This window comes from Euleptes europaea, chromosome 11 (assembly GCF_029931775.1).
Source record: "Euleptes europaea isolate rEulEur1 chromosome 11, rEulEur1.hap1, whole genome shotgun sequence".
Classification (NCBI taxonomy): domain Eukaryota; kingdom Metazoa; phylum Chordata; class Lepidosauria; order Squamata; family Sphaerodactylidae; genus Euleptes; species Euleptes europaea.
The window spans coordinates 22,969,782-22,989,228 of record NC_079322.1 but is presented as its reverse complement, the minus strand read 5'-3'; the positions used below and the strand labels follow the sequence as shown (position 1 = coordinate 22,989,228).

The window sequence follows — 19,447 nt, the reverse complement described above, 5'->3', positions numbered from 1 at the left end:
CAACCTTTGCATACATTTCCTTTTTATAAAATTGAGCCCTGCTTATATAAATATATCGAGAGAGGAGATATTAGATTGCAAAAAATCAAGTTAGTCCTTTGAAAAGCTATGCAAATGTTCCAATGAAATATGCACAACTGTACGCTTTTTAGACTATACCTGTGTGTTTTCTTGGTGCCAATAAAAATAATGTGTTTTGCTAATCCGGGCCAAAATTGCTTTGAAAAGCCAGCAGTCTAGTTTTCAAAACTGTGCTGTTCAGATGAGCAGTGAAGTTACAGTAGTCTCTCCAGGATTTAACTACCATTTATTAATATGAGATGACAACCAAGGAATAACCTTAGCAAGCTTCTTGATGATGACAACCAAGGAATACATAATTATATATTAGTACGGTTGCCAACCTCCAGGTACTAGCTGGAGATCTCCTGCTGTACAACTGATCTCCAGCTGATAGAGATCAGTTCCCCTGGAGAAAATGGCCGCTTTGGCCATTGGTCTTTATGGCATTGAAGTCCCTCCCCTTCCCAAACCCACCCTCCTCAGGCTCCGCCCCAAAAACCTCCTGCTGGTGGTGAAGAGGGACCTGGCAACCCTAGGTACTACTGAACTCGAATCTAGCTGTTCTACTGCAGACCAACGCGGCTACTCTCTGATACTAGGTAACAATAATAATTCTGACATGATTTATGCTGTTTCACCATACTTTTCTATTCACTATCATAAAGCGTTTGCTGCTTTACTTGAGCTGGACCTAATAGCGTGAGATCTCCAGCCACCCCCTGGAGGTTGGCAACCATATGCTACACAGTCTTCCCTCTCTCTCTCTCTCTCTCTCTCTCTCTCTCTCTCTCTCTCAAAATTGGTGTTGCATTTGCTGTCTTCCAATCCTCTAGATAGGAGGCAGGTTTTATCAAGAGATCAGCAATCTTCATCTCTGTTGCCTCTGTTTGACTCAGTTCTTCCAACGCCTTTCCTGAAAAAGCAGCCCCAGCATGGGTAACTGCTCCACATTTTCCGCAGTGTAAACCAACACCAAAAATCCAGTTTCCCTGCTATCCCCTTCCCTTCCTAATGAATGTTTTCACTCTTTTGTAGTTTCTATCGGACCATTGCATTAATTTCTCACGCAAGTAAAGTGATGCTCAAAATCTTACAGCAAAGGCTGTTACCATATATGGAACAAGAAATGCCTGATGTTCAAGCTGGATTCAAAAAAGGAAGAGGCACTAGAGATCATATTGCAAATATATGTTGGATACTGGAGCATACAAGAGAATTTCAGAAGAAAATCAGCTTGTGTTTCATATATTACAGCAAAGCTTTTGACTGGGTAGATCACGAAAAGCTATGGCTGCTTCTAAAGGAAATGGGTGTGCCACTACTTCTGATCATTTTGATGCGCAACCTGTACTCTGGACAAGAGGCCACAGTTGGCAAAGGTGTTAGACAAGGATGTATTTTATCTCCCTATCTCTTCAATCTATATGCAGAACATATAATTAGGGAAACTGGATTAGATTTAGATGAAGGTAGAGTGAAAATTGGACGGAGGAACATTAACAATTTGAGATATGCCGATGATACTACATTAATGGCAGAAAATAGCAAAGATTTGAAACGACTACAGCTGAAAGTTAAAAGAGAAAGTGCCAAAGCAGGACTACAGCTGAACATCAAGAAGACAAAAGTAACGACTACAGGAGAATTACACAACTTTAAGGTTGACAATGAGGAAACTGAAATTGTTGAAGACTTTCTATTCTTTGCTCCATCATCAACCAAAAAGGAGACTGCAGCCTAGAAATCAGAAGGAGATTGAGACTGGGAAGGGCAGCTGTTAAGTCCGCGTGGGGAGGACACCCGAGGTCGAGACGGAGTTCCAACAACAACGCAGCTTTATTGATTTCAGCAATGAACAGAACTGAACTGGAAACAGAATGACCTGGCCCTGCTTATATGTCCCCCTGGTCACCCGCGGCCATGCCCCCCCCGATCCGTGATGGGGGGGAACAACCCTGGAGTACCAATGGCGTGTCCTGGCTTAGGGCCAATAGTATTCACCTGAGATGGCCTGCGGTGGCCAATAGGGCCTGCAGGCTTAGGAGCCTTTGTCAGGAACTCAAGCTCCTAAGGTTCCTCCTGCAGATCCACCCAACTATGTACATACATAACACCCCTCCCCCCTAAGTCCGGACAATGCTGGAACATACAAAGTCCTCGAGGTGTTTAGGTCTTGTTCGTGCTCTTTGAGAACGGCGGGGTGCTGGAACGGGTGTTGGTGGATTGGGTGCTGTCCCCCCCATGGGGACAGTGGCTTCCGCGGCATTTGCTGCAGGGGCCCCATCCTCGGTGCCTGTCGCTGGTGGATGCTCTTGTTCGCAGCCGTCGTCTTTCGTTGCTCTGGCAGTCGGGTCGCTGGGCGGTGGCCACTCTGGAGCCGCAGTATGGGTTTCTACGTCCGGTGCATCACTTGGGCGGCGGCGCAGCTGGTCAATGTGCCACCGTAAGATGTGACCGTCCGGAGTGGCGACCTGGTAAGACACCGGGCCGGTGGCTTCCTGGACCGTGGCCGGGATCCAGCCAGGTCCCGCCCCGTAGTTCCGGGTGTGGACAGGATCGTCTGGCTCTACGACCCTTGGGGCGTTCCTGGACTCCTTGTGGCTCGGGTACGCTGGTGCGTGGTCAGGGTGAAGTCTGTTGAGCAGGGTCTTTGGCCGTCGGCCTATTAGTAACTCAGCGGGACTCCTGCCGGTCACGGAGTTAGGGGTGGTGTGTTGGTCGAATAGGAACCGTGCCAGGTGTGTGTCCTCAGTCGCCATGGCTGAGGCGGCTCAGTGTGTCCTTAGTCGTCCGCACCATCCACTCCGCCTGGCTGTTGGTGGCAGGGTGGAAAGGCGCGGAGGTCACGTGCCGAATCAAGTTTTTTGTCATGAATTCCTTGAATTCCGCCAATGTGAATTGGGCCCCGTTGTCCAAGACCACAGTGTCCGGCAGGCCGTGCGTCGCGAAGAGCTGGCGCAGTGCCCGGACGACCACCCGGGAGGTCATGGAAGAAATGGCCACAACCTCCAGTCACTTAGAATACGAGTCTAATGAGGAATGTCTTGCCCAGGAAAGGCCCCGTAAAGTCTATGTGTATGCGGGACCAGGGCGTGTGCATAGATTCCCAGTGTTGGGTTGGTGCGCTCAGCATTTCTGGGTGCAACTCCTGACAGGCCTGGCAGCGCTTGACCCATTCTTCCACCGCAGCATCAATGCCCGGCCACCAGACGTAGCTCCTGGCCAGGGCTTTCATCCTGACGATCCTTGGGTGGCAGGCGTGCAAGGCTTCCAGGACTCGGGTCCGGAGTTTGGCTGGGACCACGACGCGGCTCCCCCAGAGAAGGCAGCCCTTGTTCAGGGAGAGTTCATGTTGCCGGGTGGCGAACGGCGCAAATTCCCCGCCTGGCCAGGCTGCAGGCCACCCCTTCCCAACCCAGTTCAGAATGTGGGCCAGGGTCTGATCTTTAGCCGAGTGCGCCGTGATATCTGCGACCTGCATGGGCGGTTCAGGCAGTGACTCGAGGAGCAGGACATCGTACGCCGGGGACAGGTCGGGGTCGGAGTCCCGGAAGGGCAGGCGGCTGAGGGCGTCAGCGTTGCCGATAGACTTCCAGGAACAGTGGAGGAGGCGGAACTCTGACGCGTTCAAGAAGGTGGACCACCGGATCATACGAGGCGACAGAATTTGGGGTGTCTGCCGATCAAGCAGGAAGAGTCCAAGCAGCGGCTTGTGGTTGGTAATGATGTTGAACGGCCAGCCATAAACGTAATCATGGAACTTCTTCACTCCGGTGACAAGTGCAAGGGCTTCCCGGTCTATTTGGTTGTAGTTCCTCTCGGCCGTGGTCAAGGTGCGGGAATAAAAGGCGACTGGGGCCTCCCGCCTGTCAGGTAGGCGGTGGTTCAGGACAGCGCCTATGCCGTAGGGTGAGGCGTCGCACGTTAAGACCACCGGTAGTCGCTCGTCGAAATGGACAAGGAGGCTGGACGAGGACAGGAGACCCTTGGTGGCCTCAAACGCCTTTTGCTGTGGCGCGCCCCAGGACCAGGGGGTTGCCCTGTCGAGGAGGTTGAATTCTTCCAGTGAACCCCAGGTGGCCATTTCAGCGAAGTGAAGCGTCTCAGGTGTGTCAAGTGAATTCAGCAAGGCGAGCCGGATTGCCTACCGGGCACTGCAAAGTCACGGAGAATCACAGGAGATTCCAGCGAGAGTGATTTCGGTAGCAAGCCGGACTGCCTACCAGCCTTCGTCGCCACTGTTAAGTCCGCGTGGGGAGGACACACGAGGTCGAGACAGAGTTCCAATAACAACGCAGCTTTATTGATTTCAGCAATGAACAGAACTGAACTGGAAATAGAACGACCTGGCCCTGCTTATAAGTCCCCCTGGTCACCCGCGGCCAGCCCCCCCCGATCCGTGATAGGGGGGAACAACCCCGGAGTACCAATGGTGTGTCCTGGCTTAGGGCCAATAGTATTCGCCCACGATGGCCGGTGGTGGCCAGTAGGGCATGCAGGCTCAGGAGCCTTTGTCAGGAACTCAAGCTCCTAAGGTTCCCCCTGCAGATCCACCCAACTATGTACATACATAACAGCAGCCATGAAGTGTAAGGATGTGTCACTGGCCACCAAGATTAGGTTAATTCATGCCATCGTATTCACTATTACTATGTATGGGTGTGAAAGCTGGACAATGAAGAAAGCTGACAGGAAGAAAGTAGACTCCTTTGAAATGTGGTGTTGGAGAAGAGTGTTACGGGTACCATGGACTGACAAAAAAACAAATCAGTGGGTTATAGATCAAATCAAGCCTGAACTGATCCTAGAAGCTAAAATGACTAAACTGAGGCTGTCGTACTTTGGCCACATTATGAGAAGGCTAGAAATCACTAGAAAAGACAGTCATGCTAGGAAAAGTTGAGGGCAGCAGGAAAAGAGGAAGATCCAACAGAGATGGATTGACTCAATAAAGGAAGCCACAGCCCTCAGTTTGCAAGACCTGAGCAAGGCTGTCAAAGATAGGACATTTTGGAGGACATTGATTCATAGGGTCACCATGAGTCAGAAGCGACTTGACGGCACTTAACACACACACACACATCCTACATTGTCTAAAGCCCAAGGTGGTTTCAAAATACACCAACAATATTTTGGGATGACATTGGTACCAACAAATGATAGTTTGTATATAGTTGGCAAACCAGTTTCAGAAACCATGTCCTGAAATGGAATTGCATTCCCTCATTTGTACTGACAGTGGTTTTGGCATAATGTCTTAATTGAGAAATCATGCTTTTGACCATTGCCTAGTTTCTAGAGGCTTTTGCATTATGGATATGGGAGTGGTGGATTTATGCAAAGGAGTAGTGAAGCATTGAAAAAGGACACCATAAAAGCACCTCCTGCAGTATAATCCTAAACGGAGTTAAACACTTCTAAATCCATTAACTTCAGTGGATTTAGAAGAGTGCTTAGGATTGCACTGTAACTAATGCTACTTGTATGCTCAGAAGTTCAAACCATGGTTTGATTCAAAATTATCCTTAGTCCAACTGTGGTTTATCAAGGTGTCTGAGTTACCTAGTAATTGTGTAACAGGTTAACAGTACAGAATTTAATGGAGTCAAAATAAAGTGTCAGAAAACTTTATTCATGGTTTAAAGCTTTATCAATCAAGAGATTTCTGGTGATTCAGGTTTAGCTCAGTTTCTTTTACTAAACAGAAATTCTTTGACATCATTATGAAGCATTTTGGCTGTTGTTTCAAGAAGCTGAAATATATTTTTGTGATCCCGGGAAGCACAGCCCAAGGAAACTAGAATAGACAACAAACAGCAGCATTGATTTTGCCCTTGGCACCACAAAACTTCAGCCCGTTTGCCAGTTGTCGAGAAGCATGGCTGTAATTCAGTGGCTTCCTTTTGATCTAAATTACTAGTTGATGGACAGCACAAATAATTCCGTTGCAGCTGTACGTAACCACACCACGCTTAATTCCAAAAGAAGATCACTACCACAATTACTTTTGTACTAATGTCCCCAAGAAGTTTATGTTACATGAACAAGAAGCTACTAGGATTACAACAAGCAAGCCAAATGGGCTGACCACTTCCAGGAAGTCTGGTGGCGTGTCCTACCACAGTGTTTATTTTAGCATTAACTATATAGACAAAATCTCTCTGTGTGTGTGTTGCAAAACAACCTGGTGAGTATTTATCCTCACATTTAGATGCTGTAATTTAGGATCTATTTATACTTGGCACACCCATGATGAAGTTTCAGATTTTGTTCTCAAAGAAGACAATTGCATTAGGCATGAGAGCCAGTGTGGTGTAGTGGTTAGAGTGTAGAATTAGGAACGGGGAGACTCCCCACTCTCCCATGGAAGCTTGCTAGGTGACCTTGGGCCAGTCACACACGATCAGCCTAACCTACCTCACAGGGTTGTTGTGAGGATAAAATGTGAGGAGGAGATGAGAACAGGGTAAGCTGCTTTGGGTCCCCATTGGGAAGAAGGGTGGGGTATGAACACTAGGCCAGCATTTTCTCATTGCAAAGTTTAACTTAGTTTGTGCAAAAATTAATGCTGAGTATGTCATTTCTCTTTCTCATTCTTCTTCCTTAATAATTCACACTTAGCTTTGCTCATGCTTGAAATGGTCAAAAAACTATTTAGTTGGAAGTAGTCTGATCCCCAACATTTGTTTCAGTATGCATGTATGGGTGGTGGTGTAGCTAAGATTTGTGGTCCCAGCAACCTTTACAAGTGAATAACAAATCATTGTGTATTGAACTTCTAGAAGAAGATTTTTCTGGTTTATCTTGACCTAAGAAATGCTCGGATCAAACCTGCCTTCTTAGTGATTTGCATCCAGATTTAAAAAATTTGGAAACGATTCCAAAACTATGGTTTATTCTGTTGCAAGATGGCTTTAGAGACATAATTTGTACACATGAATGCTTGGGACGCATGCCTGCTAAATCCTCACTCAAAATTTCATTTCATTTATGTACTCCTTGAGGCAAGGACTTTTTTCCTTATTTAAGTCACTCTGTAAAGCACACATGTACATTGATCCTGCTTAATAATAGCTTATATTAACTAATAAGGACAGAAGCACTGGGTGACTGAGAGCGCACTGTGGACTCATGTACTTTCCCCTTCCTCCTCTCCCCACCTGTCCACTTCCCCTCTCTTCTCCCTTTTCTCCCTTTTCTGATTAATGATCACTTTGGCTTTTTGAGACTTCTATACCACTATAATCACAGTTACTGCTAATCAGAGCTTGCCATCAAACAAGACATTGAAAATGGGAATAGAAGTGTACCACTTCATTGGCGTCTCATTCCACTCATTTAATTCAATTGTCATCTATTGGCCCAGCCACTTCCCTAGCCGCTGAGTAACTGGATACAGAAGTGGGGGGCTCCTCTGCCTTTCATAGTTGTGGAGAACAGGAATTTTGGCTCCCCTTAGGGAAAAAACCCACAGGAAAAATATTAATACAGCATGGAATCCGCTCAGCATTCAAAAATATTACCCTCTCCGGGAGCAGGGTTACCAACCTCCAGGTGGGGCCTGGAGATCCCCCAAAATTACACCTGATCTCCAGTCTACAGAGATCAATCAATCATGTTTATTACAGTCATTTTAATATTACAAACAATAATAAAAAAAATCAGTCCAGTTGCACAAAACATATCTTATGGGAATAAATTTAAAATGTGACCTTTTAAAACTCATTTAAGACCAGTTAAAATCGGCCACAACTATAGTTTTCCGGATCCTACTTATCAAAACACAAAATCTGACAACATGGCGTCATGTCTGAGACTTCGTGTCTGATAACAAATAGTCCAATTTAATTTTAATTTTAATTTTTTTACAGAGATCAGTTTCCCTGGAGAAAATGGCAGGTTTGGAGGGTGGACTCTGTGGCATTATATCCTTAGGGTTGTTTCCCCTCTTTGCCTGACATCCTCCCAATAAACTCTTGGACCTCATATGGTATGATGTTACCTTTTGAGGGTTTGTTAAGGTTCTCCCACGGTGAAAACAGCAATTGAACCATTTTTCAAAAGCTGTAGGTTTAAATCTCTCATACCTGCACCTGCATATTCTTCCAAAAGATCTGTTCTTCGAGTGGCCTAAACGGGAGGGGGGGGGCAGGATCTGTTTTCTACATTTCCCGGCTGATTCATAATTCAGAGCAGCCTTTTCAGACCACAGTATACTGTGGATCCCTAGATGCTATGTTGAAAGGGTTATGAGCACAGGCCTAAAGCTGTGTACATTCAGGATGTTACACCAGGTCCCTTTGGGCAAGATGGAAGGTGGGGGGGAAGCAAGCTTTATTCTTTTCAGAGAATTTAGCATCTAAACGTCTTGCAAACAGTATGTGTGTGGTAAAGAAGATGGCACATTAATTTTTTCATATGAAGAGCAGGGCGCATCTGCCTGCTCCCCACACATCAAAGCGTCCTCCTCTGCGCTGTGGAGAGACGGGCTTTACATTACATGTTTCTCCAGAGTGTTTAGAGAAGCATTCTGTATGCATGTGGTTGTGGACAACTCATAATTCTTTCATTCATCTAGCATCTCGGAGTGTGGAGTTTATTGCTGACTGCTTCTGCTGCTTTAAATTATGAACTACACAGGAAATTTAGATTAGATTATCTGGGACAAAGGTTTTTTTTTTTTTTTTTAAGGAATATGAGTTGATTGCAGTCCTTTGTGGTGGACAAAGTGGGAATAAAGAACTGTTTACAGAAGACTTTTGGCAGCCGGGTGGAGATGTATAAGGGGGTTTCTCTCTTCTGCTTCCCATTCTTCCTTAACCTTGTATTCCCCCTCATCAACGATGATTTCTTTCCTTCTGAAATAAAAAACCCCATAGAATATTGTTTAAGCAGATATCTCCTTGAGGAAAAAATAATCCTTTCTTGTTATGCACAATGTGCAGCAGTTGAACCGTGTTCCCTGACATGGGCCTCTCTGGGCTATACGAATGTTGATAATATTTCATTTAAAGAGCCGAGTTGGCCAAAACAATATTTCTCTCTCAATTTGACCTTCACCCTTTCTCCTTTATTCCCAAGACCTTTATACTGAGCTGTACTGTACAGCTCCAAGTCTAGTTCATTCTTTTAAAAACAGCTTTTTCTCCAAATCCTGAGTTGTTAGTTTTTCATCTTTCTTCCCCTGCACCTGCTTCATTAGTTGCCCTTTTCAGTTGTCACATTTTAGTATGTGCCCATGTGATCTGATACGTACGATCAATCACCATTTTGCCTGACAGGCTGTTTGCATGGGTAAAATCCACATTTTGCGTCTTTCAGGCATGTAATGATTGTATCTGGTGCGTTCTCCCCATACCCATGGTAAAACATAACCACTGACAAGGGCTAGTGTTGATGGGAATTTTCCTCTTCGTTTTTATATATATTATGTAGGCTATATTATTTTTATCAGCAGAAGTATTTGTAGGGTTGCCAGGTCCCTCTTTGCCACTGGTGGGAGGTTTTTGGGGTGTAACCTGAGGAGGGAGGGGAGGGACTTCACTGCCATAGAGTCCAATTGCCAAAGCGGCCATTTTCTCCAGGTGAACTGATCGCTATTCTCTGGAGATCAGTTGTAATAGCAGCAGATCTCCAACTACTACCTGGAGGTTGGCAACCCTAAGTATTTGGAACTATGGATTTTAATATATATACTGACTTTTGGATTCAAAGTTCCCCAGAGGCAGCTCACAGAATTATATGAATAATTTAGAATGGCCGTGTACAATTTTAAACTGAATGCCAAATATAAGCCCCATGCCTTGTCACCAGATAAATGGAGAGATCCCCTGTTCTTCTTCATACACAAGGGGTCCTGAGGTCTAACAGTTGACACAGTGCCTCCATTGGTGATAGGGCTGCCAAGTCCACTATGAGGAAAGGAGTTGCTTTCTTTTTCTTCTCCATGTATCAACAGGTCTTGTGGGTCCACAGACCACCTTGTCCTCCTTCAGAAGCGTGTATCTCTGTTGCCTTTCAAATTTCAACTCAAAAGATAACATTTGGGGTGATATTACAGGCCTTCTTCTGGGAAATGCATAGAAAAGCTGCAAGTGATATATTTGTGTACATTACAATGGAACAGTCAACTTCCCCCCTGTGTGAGTTGGTTTTGTTTCATGGGAGGGAGTCCCTGCTTAGTTAGTTTTGTTTGTAAGCTAGAAATGTAGACTGCATGAGCTCCCTTCTTCTGAAATCACTCCCTCTCGTCCCTGTATCTCCTTGTTAATAAATGGATGTTTTTTTGAGCACACCCATCTCTGCTGTGTGAACCTGAGAGCAGGAACTTTACTGAATACCTAAGCCTGACTTACAAGTGTTCGGGAACATTACAGTGGTGGTGCAAATAGCCAAAAGCAGGAGACACAAGCAGTTCATGGTTTTATGGGGAGAATGTAAATGAGTATACTGATAGGTCCTTTGAAAACTTGGTGAAAAAAGATTGTCACCTAGTCCTATGCATGTTGATTCAGAGAGCACAACTAAACATGATGGTGAACTTGTGGTGGCCACAAATTTGCTGTTACATTCAGTTGGGCTCAAAATATGACTGTGTTTAATGAAACTCATTCCCTAGAAAATATGTACCCTTAGATGCTTCCTTTTTAGAGTCTTGGCTGACCTGACCAGCATGTTCAGAAACCAATAACAATGAGTTCTTGGAAGTATGCCAAACAAAACAAAAAAGTCTTCACCCAATGGCAGAAGACAATAATAGAGAGAGACAGAAGAGTCTCCCTGGTGAGGGAGTCCCAAAATTTCAGTGCCGCGACCAAGAAGGCCCTTTCTCAGGTTGTCACCCATCTAATCCTAATCCTGATGAAGACAAGCTTGAAAGTACGTTGGCCAAGCCTGCTGAAATGTCAGGGGTCAGTTGGGTGGATGAATAAGGTTTCTAGTAGTTGGGTATAGAGCTTTGTTTCCTTGCCTCTCACTGTGTTTAGTAATTTATTTAAAAAACAAACAAGCTCTGCAAAATAGTAAGAAATGCAAAATAAGAGAAGTCATGAGGACCGGTATCATTTTTGAAGTTTATAGTTTAGCTTTTCTAGTGCAGAATCTGGATTGCTTTGTTACAGCATTATATTCCTGTTTTTCTAAACAGAGTACCTACAGCCTCATAGGTATCAAGAAGTGTGCTGCATAAATGTCCTACATGTGTTAGCATGTAAAGATATACCTGGAGAAGTATTGCTGAGGCTATGCTACATTGTGCACTTATTCTCAGAGCCCATGCATGTTCTCTAACTGTCCCTGTTTTCATTTAGGGTGGCAGGACGCAGTGCCTACAAGAAGTATGCCCCGTTCTTTCGTGTCCCCAGCACCTTAGTCACACTCCTGCAGGACAGTGTTGCCCAAAATGTTTAGGTGAGTGGTTATTCCCCCAGGTATATTGCATGTGCTGTCATCTATACATCCACATGGCACAATCCTTTTTCACATTCTTCAGGCGAAACTTGTGAAAAGTTATGTGGTGAATTTTTGTGTGTGTGTGTGTGTGTGTGTGTGTGTGTGTTAAGTGTGATCAAGTTGCTTCTAACTCATGGCAACCCTATGGATCAAAGTCCTCCAAAACGTCCTATCCTTAACAGCCTTTCTCAGATCTTGCAAGTTGAGGGCTGTGGCTTCCTTTTTAGAGTCAATCCATCTCTTGTTGGGTCTTCCTCTTTTCCTGCTGCCTTTAACTTTTCCTAGCATGAATCCTAGCCATCTTCTGGGCATGGAGTAGGGGTCACTGTGTGTGTGTGTGGGGGGGAGGGGTAGTTGTAAATTTTCTGCATTGTGCAGGGGGTTGGACTAGATGACCCTGGTGGTCCCTTCCAATTCTATGATTCTATTAATGGTTTTATAGTGCATTATTAACAACAAACACAAAAAGTGTCTCGGTAAAAGAATCAAACAGAGAACTTTCCCTACAAAATGGTAAATTTGGGAAAAGTTGGTTTGGATCCTATGGTCAATTTCTGGTAACAGAAGAATCTCTACTTTTGACTGCTTTTTGCATGCCCCAATTTGTTCTTTGTGTTGATTCTGAGGGTTCCCTGTCTCTAGGGAGGCACATTTTGGAAGGCATTTGGGGAAGTGAGTAAGTCCTGTTCCACAGATAGAAATAGCGTCTGTTAGTGGATATTTACTGAAGGATCTATGCCAATATCTGTTATGGTCTTGGACCTATATGTTTAGTTTTGTGCAAATATACCATTCATTTTCGGAAATAAGCAAGTGTATGCAGGAACCGCTTCTAACAAACTGCTCTGTGTGCGCTCACTTCCCCCAAATAAGAACGATGTAATATCCTTCTGCCATTTTATTTTTTGCCATTTTTGATGGGAATGATTCTTGAGAATGTACCTCTGACTTTTAAAAGAATTGTTCTGGAGACTGAGAACATCACAATGGCTGTAGCTATGGACTGTGAGCAATGTAGAAGAACTCCGAGCGTCTAGTAGGAAGGACCACTGTTCAAGCCTCTGGACTTCTGTTTTTTTCCTAGTGGGCTAGCTTATGCTTTCTTCACCAGCCCCAATTTGCAGGCATGGTTTTTAAGGTGTTGAGATAACTTGGTATCTTCTAAGTTACTCAAAACCCCTCAACCAGGAATGGAGAAGTCTTGCCAGCATAATTTTGGAAGCAGCGTACATTGAATTGCTGGAGAACCAGGTGTAATTTCAGAATTTAAAACAAAACTTTGGCTTGTAAATTAGCTAAAGCCATGAGCCTGGCCTTGGTTGGGGATTGAGGGCGGGCTAGAAACCAAAACAAACACATAAACAAACAAACAAACGAATGAATGAGGCATAAATATATCTGAAAGCAGAAGCTGCTTGATTAGTTAGGTCCACACAGAACATGAGGGTTCCCCTCTGAACATGCCAAATTATTTTTACATGTCACAAGCCTGACTGGTGAAGGAATTCCAACAATATTTTTAGAAGAACAAAGCCATGTGCAGTCTGCTCTCGGGATCACTGGCATTGTTATTCAGTCCAACAGTTGTGCTTCATCACCCTCACCACCACCACCACCACCATCTCTTGTGATGTTACAGGGGGTTCAGGGGCTCATCTCTTGAATTGCGCTGTACATCTGGTTGGGGTGGCAAAATACCTCGGGCAGATGGCTCGCCCTGTTTCTAGATTTATCTGCATCCTAAATGAGGGTTGGAATGATATAACCACCCTTTGGGACCAAAAGAACTAGATAACTCATCTATCGTTTCCAGCCTTGCCAGACCAATATAATATGTTTTCATGAAATGCACAGCAATGTAAAGGATGTGTTGTCCCATTTGGGATTTCTGAACATCTTGAACCGATTTTCATAGGACAGTCTTGGCGTTGACTGGGCTTTTTCATATCCTGCAAGATTCGGCTGGCATGCCATAAAAGTTGTACTGAATTATCTCCTGGGCTGGTGGACATCATCACTTAGTGATTACTGCTTTCTAACTCAAAACATTGCATCAAGGAGATTGCTTTTCAGGAAGTACTGAGCTGTTTTAAAGACGTGCGCTTGTAAGGATTCGTTTTATTGTGCAGGTGGGGGATCGTTCAGAATGCGGTTCAATATACAGTAGATGAGCTTTGTCAGAGGTTCACTGGTGCTGAACCAAAATGCCCAAACCACTGTAGACAAGGCACCCTTTTTATCCCAGATGTGTAGGCACATACATTTTCTCAGATATGCTAGCTCCTTTGTACACAGTGATTGTGTGATGAGCCCCCCCCAAACTCCTCTGCCTATGCAGGGTGGACTCCATGTTCTCTTCAGCCTGGGGAAATGCTCTAGGAGCATAACTGCTTCGCACAATTAGAGCATTCCATGTCTTTGAGAAGGAGAGAGCTTCTGCTTCCAAGAAGTTTTAAATGTTCTTCTATAGTTCTCTGGGGTTTACTGTCTATTTTAAGAGATGTACAGTGTCAGTGGATTCATAAGGGTTGTAACCCTGCTTAGGATGGCAGTAATAGTCTAAGACAGCAATTCTGTGTACCTCTGATGTGCACCCTATGTTTCTCAGGTCTCCTCCAATCTTTCATGCGTACATCGGCAACCCTTACCAAAATCTTTGGCATTACCTTTTCTTTTCTAACTTCTCTTTTACCTGAGGAAGGAAATAATGAAATTTATATCCCCCTTCTAGAATGTGGTTGTTACAACGAGCTGACCTAAAGAATAATCAGGAGTACTCTTGTAAGAGATGTTTGGCCCATGTCCCCCTCTCCAGAGTGTTTTCCAGTACAGTGCCATGGAACAAATTTGTCCCATTGATTTATGTGAGATTAAGGGATTAAATCTGTAGTATGTCTCTGGTTCAACTCCTGTGTGTGTGTTAAGTGCCGTCAAGTCGCTTCCGACTCATGGCAACCATATGAATCAATGTTCTCCAAAATGTCCTATCTTTGACAGCCTTGCTCAGATCTTGCAAACTGAGGACTGTGGCTTCCTATATTGAGTCAATCCATTTCTCATTGGGTCTTCCTCTTTTCCTGCTGCCCTCAACTTTTCCTAGCATGACTGTCTTTTCCAGTGACTCTTGTCTTCTCATAATGTGACCAAAATACGATAGCCTCAGTTTAGTCATTTTAGCTTCTAGGGTCAGTTCAGGCTTGATTTGACCCACTGATTTGTTTTTTTGGCCGTCCACGGTATCCGTAACACTCTTCTCCAACACCACACTTTAAAGGAATTTACTTTCTTCCTATCAGCTTTCTTTAATGTCCAGCTTTCACACCCATACATAGTAATAGGGAATATGATGGCATGAATTAACTTAATCTTGGTGGCCAGTGACACAGGTTCAACTCCTAGTGTTCCCTTTTATAAAGGATCTCAGGTAGCAGCAAGGCTAGGAAAAAGATCTCTGCTCCAAGCAGAATAGACAGCCCTGGGATGGACGGACCACTCATTGGAATCAGTGATCATACGTTCATATTTTGTTTTAGAATTTCTCCTGTACCATGTGCTATTAAAAAACACACACATATTAGAAAGAGATTCAAACAAAACTGTATATCTCATAATAAGTTGCAGATGAGTATTTTTGTCGACAACCCAGCTCCCTTTCAACCATATTCTGTTTCTATTATCATTGTTTCTCTCCAGGACAGAGGAAAGTGTTCGATCTCCCCTTTGGAAGCTGTCTCTTTCACAGTGATGTTTATGACAATGGGGCATCGTTTGCATATGACAATTGCACCAAGTGCACGTGCATGGTGAGTCAGAAGTAACACTTGGGTGTTAGTGGTGGTTAGTGGTGTAGTGGTCAAGATAGGCGGACTCCTCTAATCTGGAGAACTGGGTTCAATTCCCCACTCCTCCACATGAAGCCTGCTGGGTGACCTTGGGCCAGTCAATTCTCTCAGAAATCTCTCAGACCGTGCAGAGGCAGGCAATGGCAAACCACCTCTGAACCTCTCTCGCCTTGAAAACTCTACGGGGTCATCATAAGTCAACTGTGACTTGATGGCACGTGCACACACACACACACACACACACACAGAGTGACATCTTTATTATGGTTTGGAAGCTAGAATCCTTGCTTCCAGCAATCAACAGTTACAATCTACACCTCCAGGTGGTGGCTGGTGATCTCCCACTATTATAACTGATCTCCAGCTAATAGAGATCAGTTCCCCTGGAGAAAATGGCTGCTTTGGCAATTGGACTCTATGGCATTGAAGTCCCTCCCCAGACCCCGCCCTCCTCAGGCTCCGCCCCAAATACCTCCCATCGGTAATGAAGAGGGACCTGCCAACCCTAATATCTGGTTATTGAAAGGAGTAAAAAAATTATGGTTCAGGTATCAGAATTAAATTTTATACTCAAGGCTACTTTTTGGTTGCAGTTATTTGAAATGTAAACTCAAGCATAATATAGAAGTGATTAATACTTGAAGTCCTGGAGAAAGTGTATCTGAAAAGGAAATATCTGCTTGCAGGGTGCAGCAGCTTATGCTTTAAGGGCGAGTTTTATTTTAAAAGATTCCCAACCCGCAGACTGTCAGCTGGAAAGACTCTCAAGGCAGCTTTCAAATTGAATTTTAAAACAATATAAAAAGCAACCATGCATGAAACAGCCATTGATTGAACTATAGGGGACCCCTCCACCCATCTGTCCGTAAAGCTTAAGGAAGTTTGTGATAGAACAGGATAGAAATCAGGCTTGCACAGCAAACTGCAGCACACTTTAAAACGCAAGCGATTCAGCACATTCACCTAAGTGATGCAGCCCCCAGAAAGCAATTGTATTCTAAGCCTTCAGCCAAAGGCCCTTTCAAACAAAACAGCCTTGCAGACTTTCCAAAAGGCTAGTAGGGATTAGGACCTTGCAGACAACATTGGGAAACACATTCCAGAGAGTAGTTGCCAGCAATAGGAAATGCTTTTTTGTTGTTGTAGTGTATTGAAAATAAACAATGTAACCAGTTCCCAACAAAATCTCACTCCACTAATGAAATGCATCTATCAACCTAAGCCACATGGCTGCAGAAAGTCCTACCATTGAGTACGGTTGCCGGCTCTGAGTTGGAAAATACCTGGAGATTTTGGGGCGGAGTCTGAGGAGGGCGGGGTTTGGAGAGGGGAGGGACTTCAATGCCATAGAGTCCAATTGCCAAAGCAGCCATGCAGGTGAACTGATCTCTATCGGCTGGAGATCAGTTGTAATAGCGGGAGGTCTCCAACTACTACCTGAAGTGTTCTTTGAATGTGGTGCCAGCACAGAGAAGGCACTGTTGCTGGTGGTATCCAACTTTATTTCTGAAGCTGAGGGAATCACAGAGGAGCTTAACTGACAGGCAGGTACAATTTCGGTATGCACATAGTTGCACATGCCATCCCTCATGGTGCTGAGTAAAATGCTACCATGACTTTCAAACGCATCACAAGAAACATATGCTATATTACCACCCTGTTTAGATAGAGTAGCTCCATTTCTGGACCAGGAGATATCTGAATCTATTACTTGAGAGAGAGCTCAGAGCCATCTCCAGTTGAGCATGAACATTTGCGATGCCAACATAATTACCATTCCAACTTTGCATAGAATCAGGGTTGCCAGCTCTGTGTTGGGAAAGTCCTGGAGAACTGTGGGTGGAGCTTGGCGAAGGAAGGGACATTGGAGAGGTATGATGCCATAGAGTCCACCCTGCAAAGCAGCCATTTTCTCCAGAGGAACTGATTGGTCTCTGTAGTCTGAAAATCTCCAGGCCTCACCTGGAGGTTGGCAACCCTTCATCTCCCAACAGGGTCAGGGTCTTGGTTTGGATTCCCTGCCTGTTCTAGGCTCCAGAGCCTTAAAGGTCCCACAAATTCTGCAGCCAGTGTTGAAGGGAATCATACCTCTTCCCCTAGAAGTATCCCACACAATGCAAGCCAATGGCTAAAACACCAGTCTGGTCAGCCCTTCCTATTCCTATGGTGGCATAGTAGGAAAATAAGAACATAAGAAAAGCCATGCTGGATCAGACCAAGGTCCATCAAGTCCAGCAGTCTTGTCACACAGTGGCCAGCCAGGTGCCTCTAGGAAGCCCACAAACAAGACCACCGCAGCAGCATTATCCTGCCTGTGTTCCACAGCACCTAATGTAATAGGCATGCTCCTCTGATCCTGGAGAGAATAGGTATGCATCATGACTAGTAGCCATTTTGACTAGTAGCCATGAATAGCCCTCTCCTCCTTGAACATGTCCCCTCTTAAAGCCTTCCAAGTTGGCAGCCATCACCACATCCTGGGACAGGGAGTTCCCCAATTTAACTATGCGTTGTGTGAAGAAATACTTCCTTTTATCAGTTTTGAATCTCTCACCGTCCAGCTTCAGCAGATGACCCCGTGTTCTGGTATTATGAGAGAGTCCGCTGCATCCATTGCAGACCTGTTGTCTTGCATGCTCCAGCTGCAGTGGAGAAAGAGTAGGTTGCCACAACCTCATGAGCTGTGGGAAAGCAGCAGGGCAAGAAGCTTCACTCGCCAGGTGAAGATTTGTCCAGCTGCAGACCATAGAGGGAGCACGCCAAGTGCATGGGGGTGATGGTGCGGGGGGGGGGGGAGGAAGAAGCAAGAGAAAAAGCCCACAGTGGAGGCAGCAAGCCAAGTGTGAGCCAAGGAGATGGCCTTTGGGTGGAGCATGGTAGGAAATGAATGCCAAAACATGGTGTATGCAGGATCACAGGAAATTACACCTCACAATATTATTTCGTTCCTAACATCTGTGAGAGATCCAGTATATTTTTACTGTCCGGACAGTGCAGTTATGGCATAAATTAGCAGTCCCTGAGAGTATCCATTACTTGCTGCTTGGGAAGGAGGAGGGAGTCTTGCTGTTATAATTTGTTCGCCAATTCTGCTTTCCTCCCCCCTCTTCCTTGTAGGATTCCACTGTGGTGTGTAAGAAGAAATGTTCACCTCCTGGAGAGTGCCTTAAAGCCAAAGAACAATGCTGCAAAGAGTGTGTCGTGTTCGCATCTCCCGAAGAAAGAAATGTGTGCAAGTTTGGTAACAAGATCTTCCGGGTAAATGCCCTTAAAAGCTCCTCTTGGATAAACTGGCAATGCCTGAATTGTCATCAGGTTGCTGTAGATTTGGTGCTGTGATTTTGTGCCGACCAAAAATCAGCTGATTCCGCAGTCCTGTACAGATAGGGTGATTCCGCGGTCCTTGCTCCCCAGTAGGGTTGCTAGCTCTGGGTTGGGAAATACCTGGAGATTTTGGGGGTGGAGCCTGAGGAGGGCAGGGTTTGGGGAGGGAAGGGACTTCAATGCCATAGAGTCCAATTGCCAAAGCAGCCATTTTTTCCCCAGGGGAACTGATCTCTGTCAGCTGGAGATCAGTTGTAATAGCTGGAGAACTCCAGCCACCACCTGGAGGCTGGCAACCCTACTCCCCAGGCAGACAGCTGAGCTGCTGCCCCATGTTATACAATGCATTATATTTATGCGATTCACTTTGACTTGCAAATCCTAATAGCCATGGAAAAGATATTTCTCTCTTGCCTGCAGGCATTAGTGCAGCCAGAAGGGAACCTACCCTCCCTGCTTCCCCTGACTGAGCCAATAGTAGCTTAATTTGCTTTTCTGGACGCAGTTCAGCCCACAGCTATAAGTACAGACAATCCTTCATGGATTGGGAAACCGTCTGTGCAGTAATACTCTGCTTCTGCCCTCCTCCCACTCAAGGTCATTGGGGATTCCCCGTGAAACCTTTTCCCATACTGTTGGGCGCCTGTTTGTTTTTTCAAGTGGTGCAGGGCTTATTCCTCCCCATACACACTTTCTGCTGGGACAGGTATCTGTCGCTGTTTGGACCATCTGTGTGTCAAGAGGCCCTTGGATCCGATGGAAAGTAA

The 19,447-nt window shown here is 45.1% G+C and overlaps 1 protein-coding gene across 1 annotated transcript in view; it reads left to right on the top strand.

The window, feature by feature from the left end:
- The window catches only part of BMPER (BMP binding endothelial regulator), a 195,925-nt gene that overhangs the window by 75,001 nt on the left and 101,477 nt on the right, over positions 1-19,447 (top strand). The window contains exons 6-8 of the mRNA XM_056857049.1: positions 11,373-11,472; positions 15,208-15,317; positions 18,474-18,614. Coding sequence (XP_056713027.1) covers positions 11,373-11,472; positions 15,208-15,317; positions 18,474-18,614 — 351 coding nt within the window. The remainder of the gene's footprint in view (positions 1-11,372; positions 11,473-15,207; positions 15,318-18,473; positions 18,615-19,447) is intronic.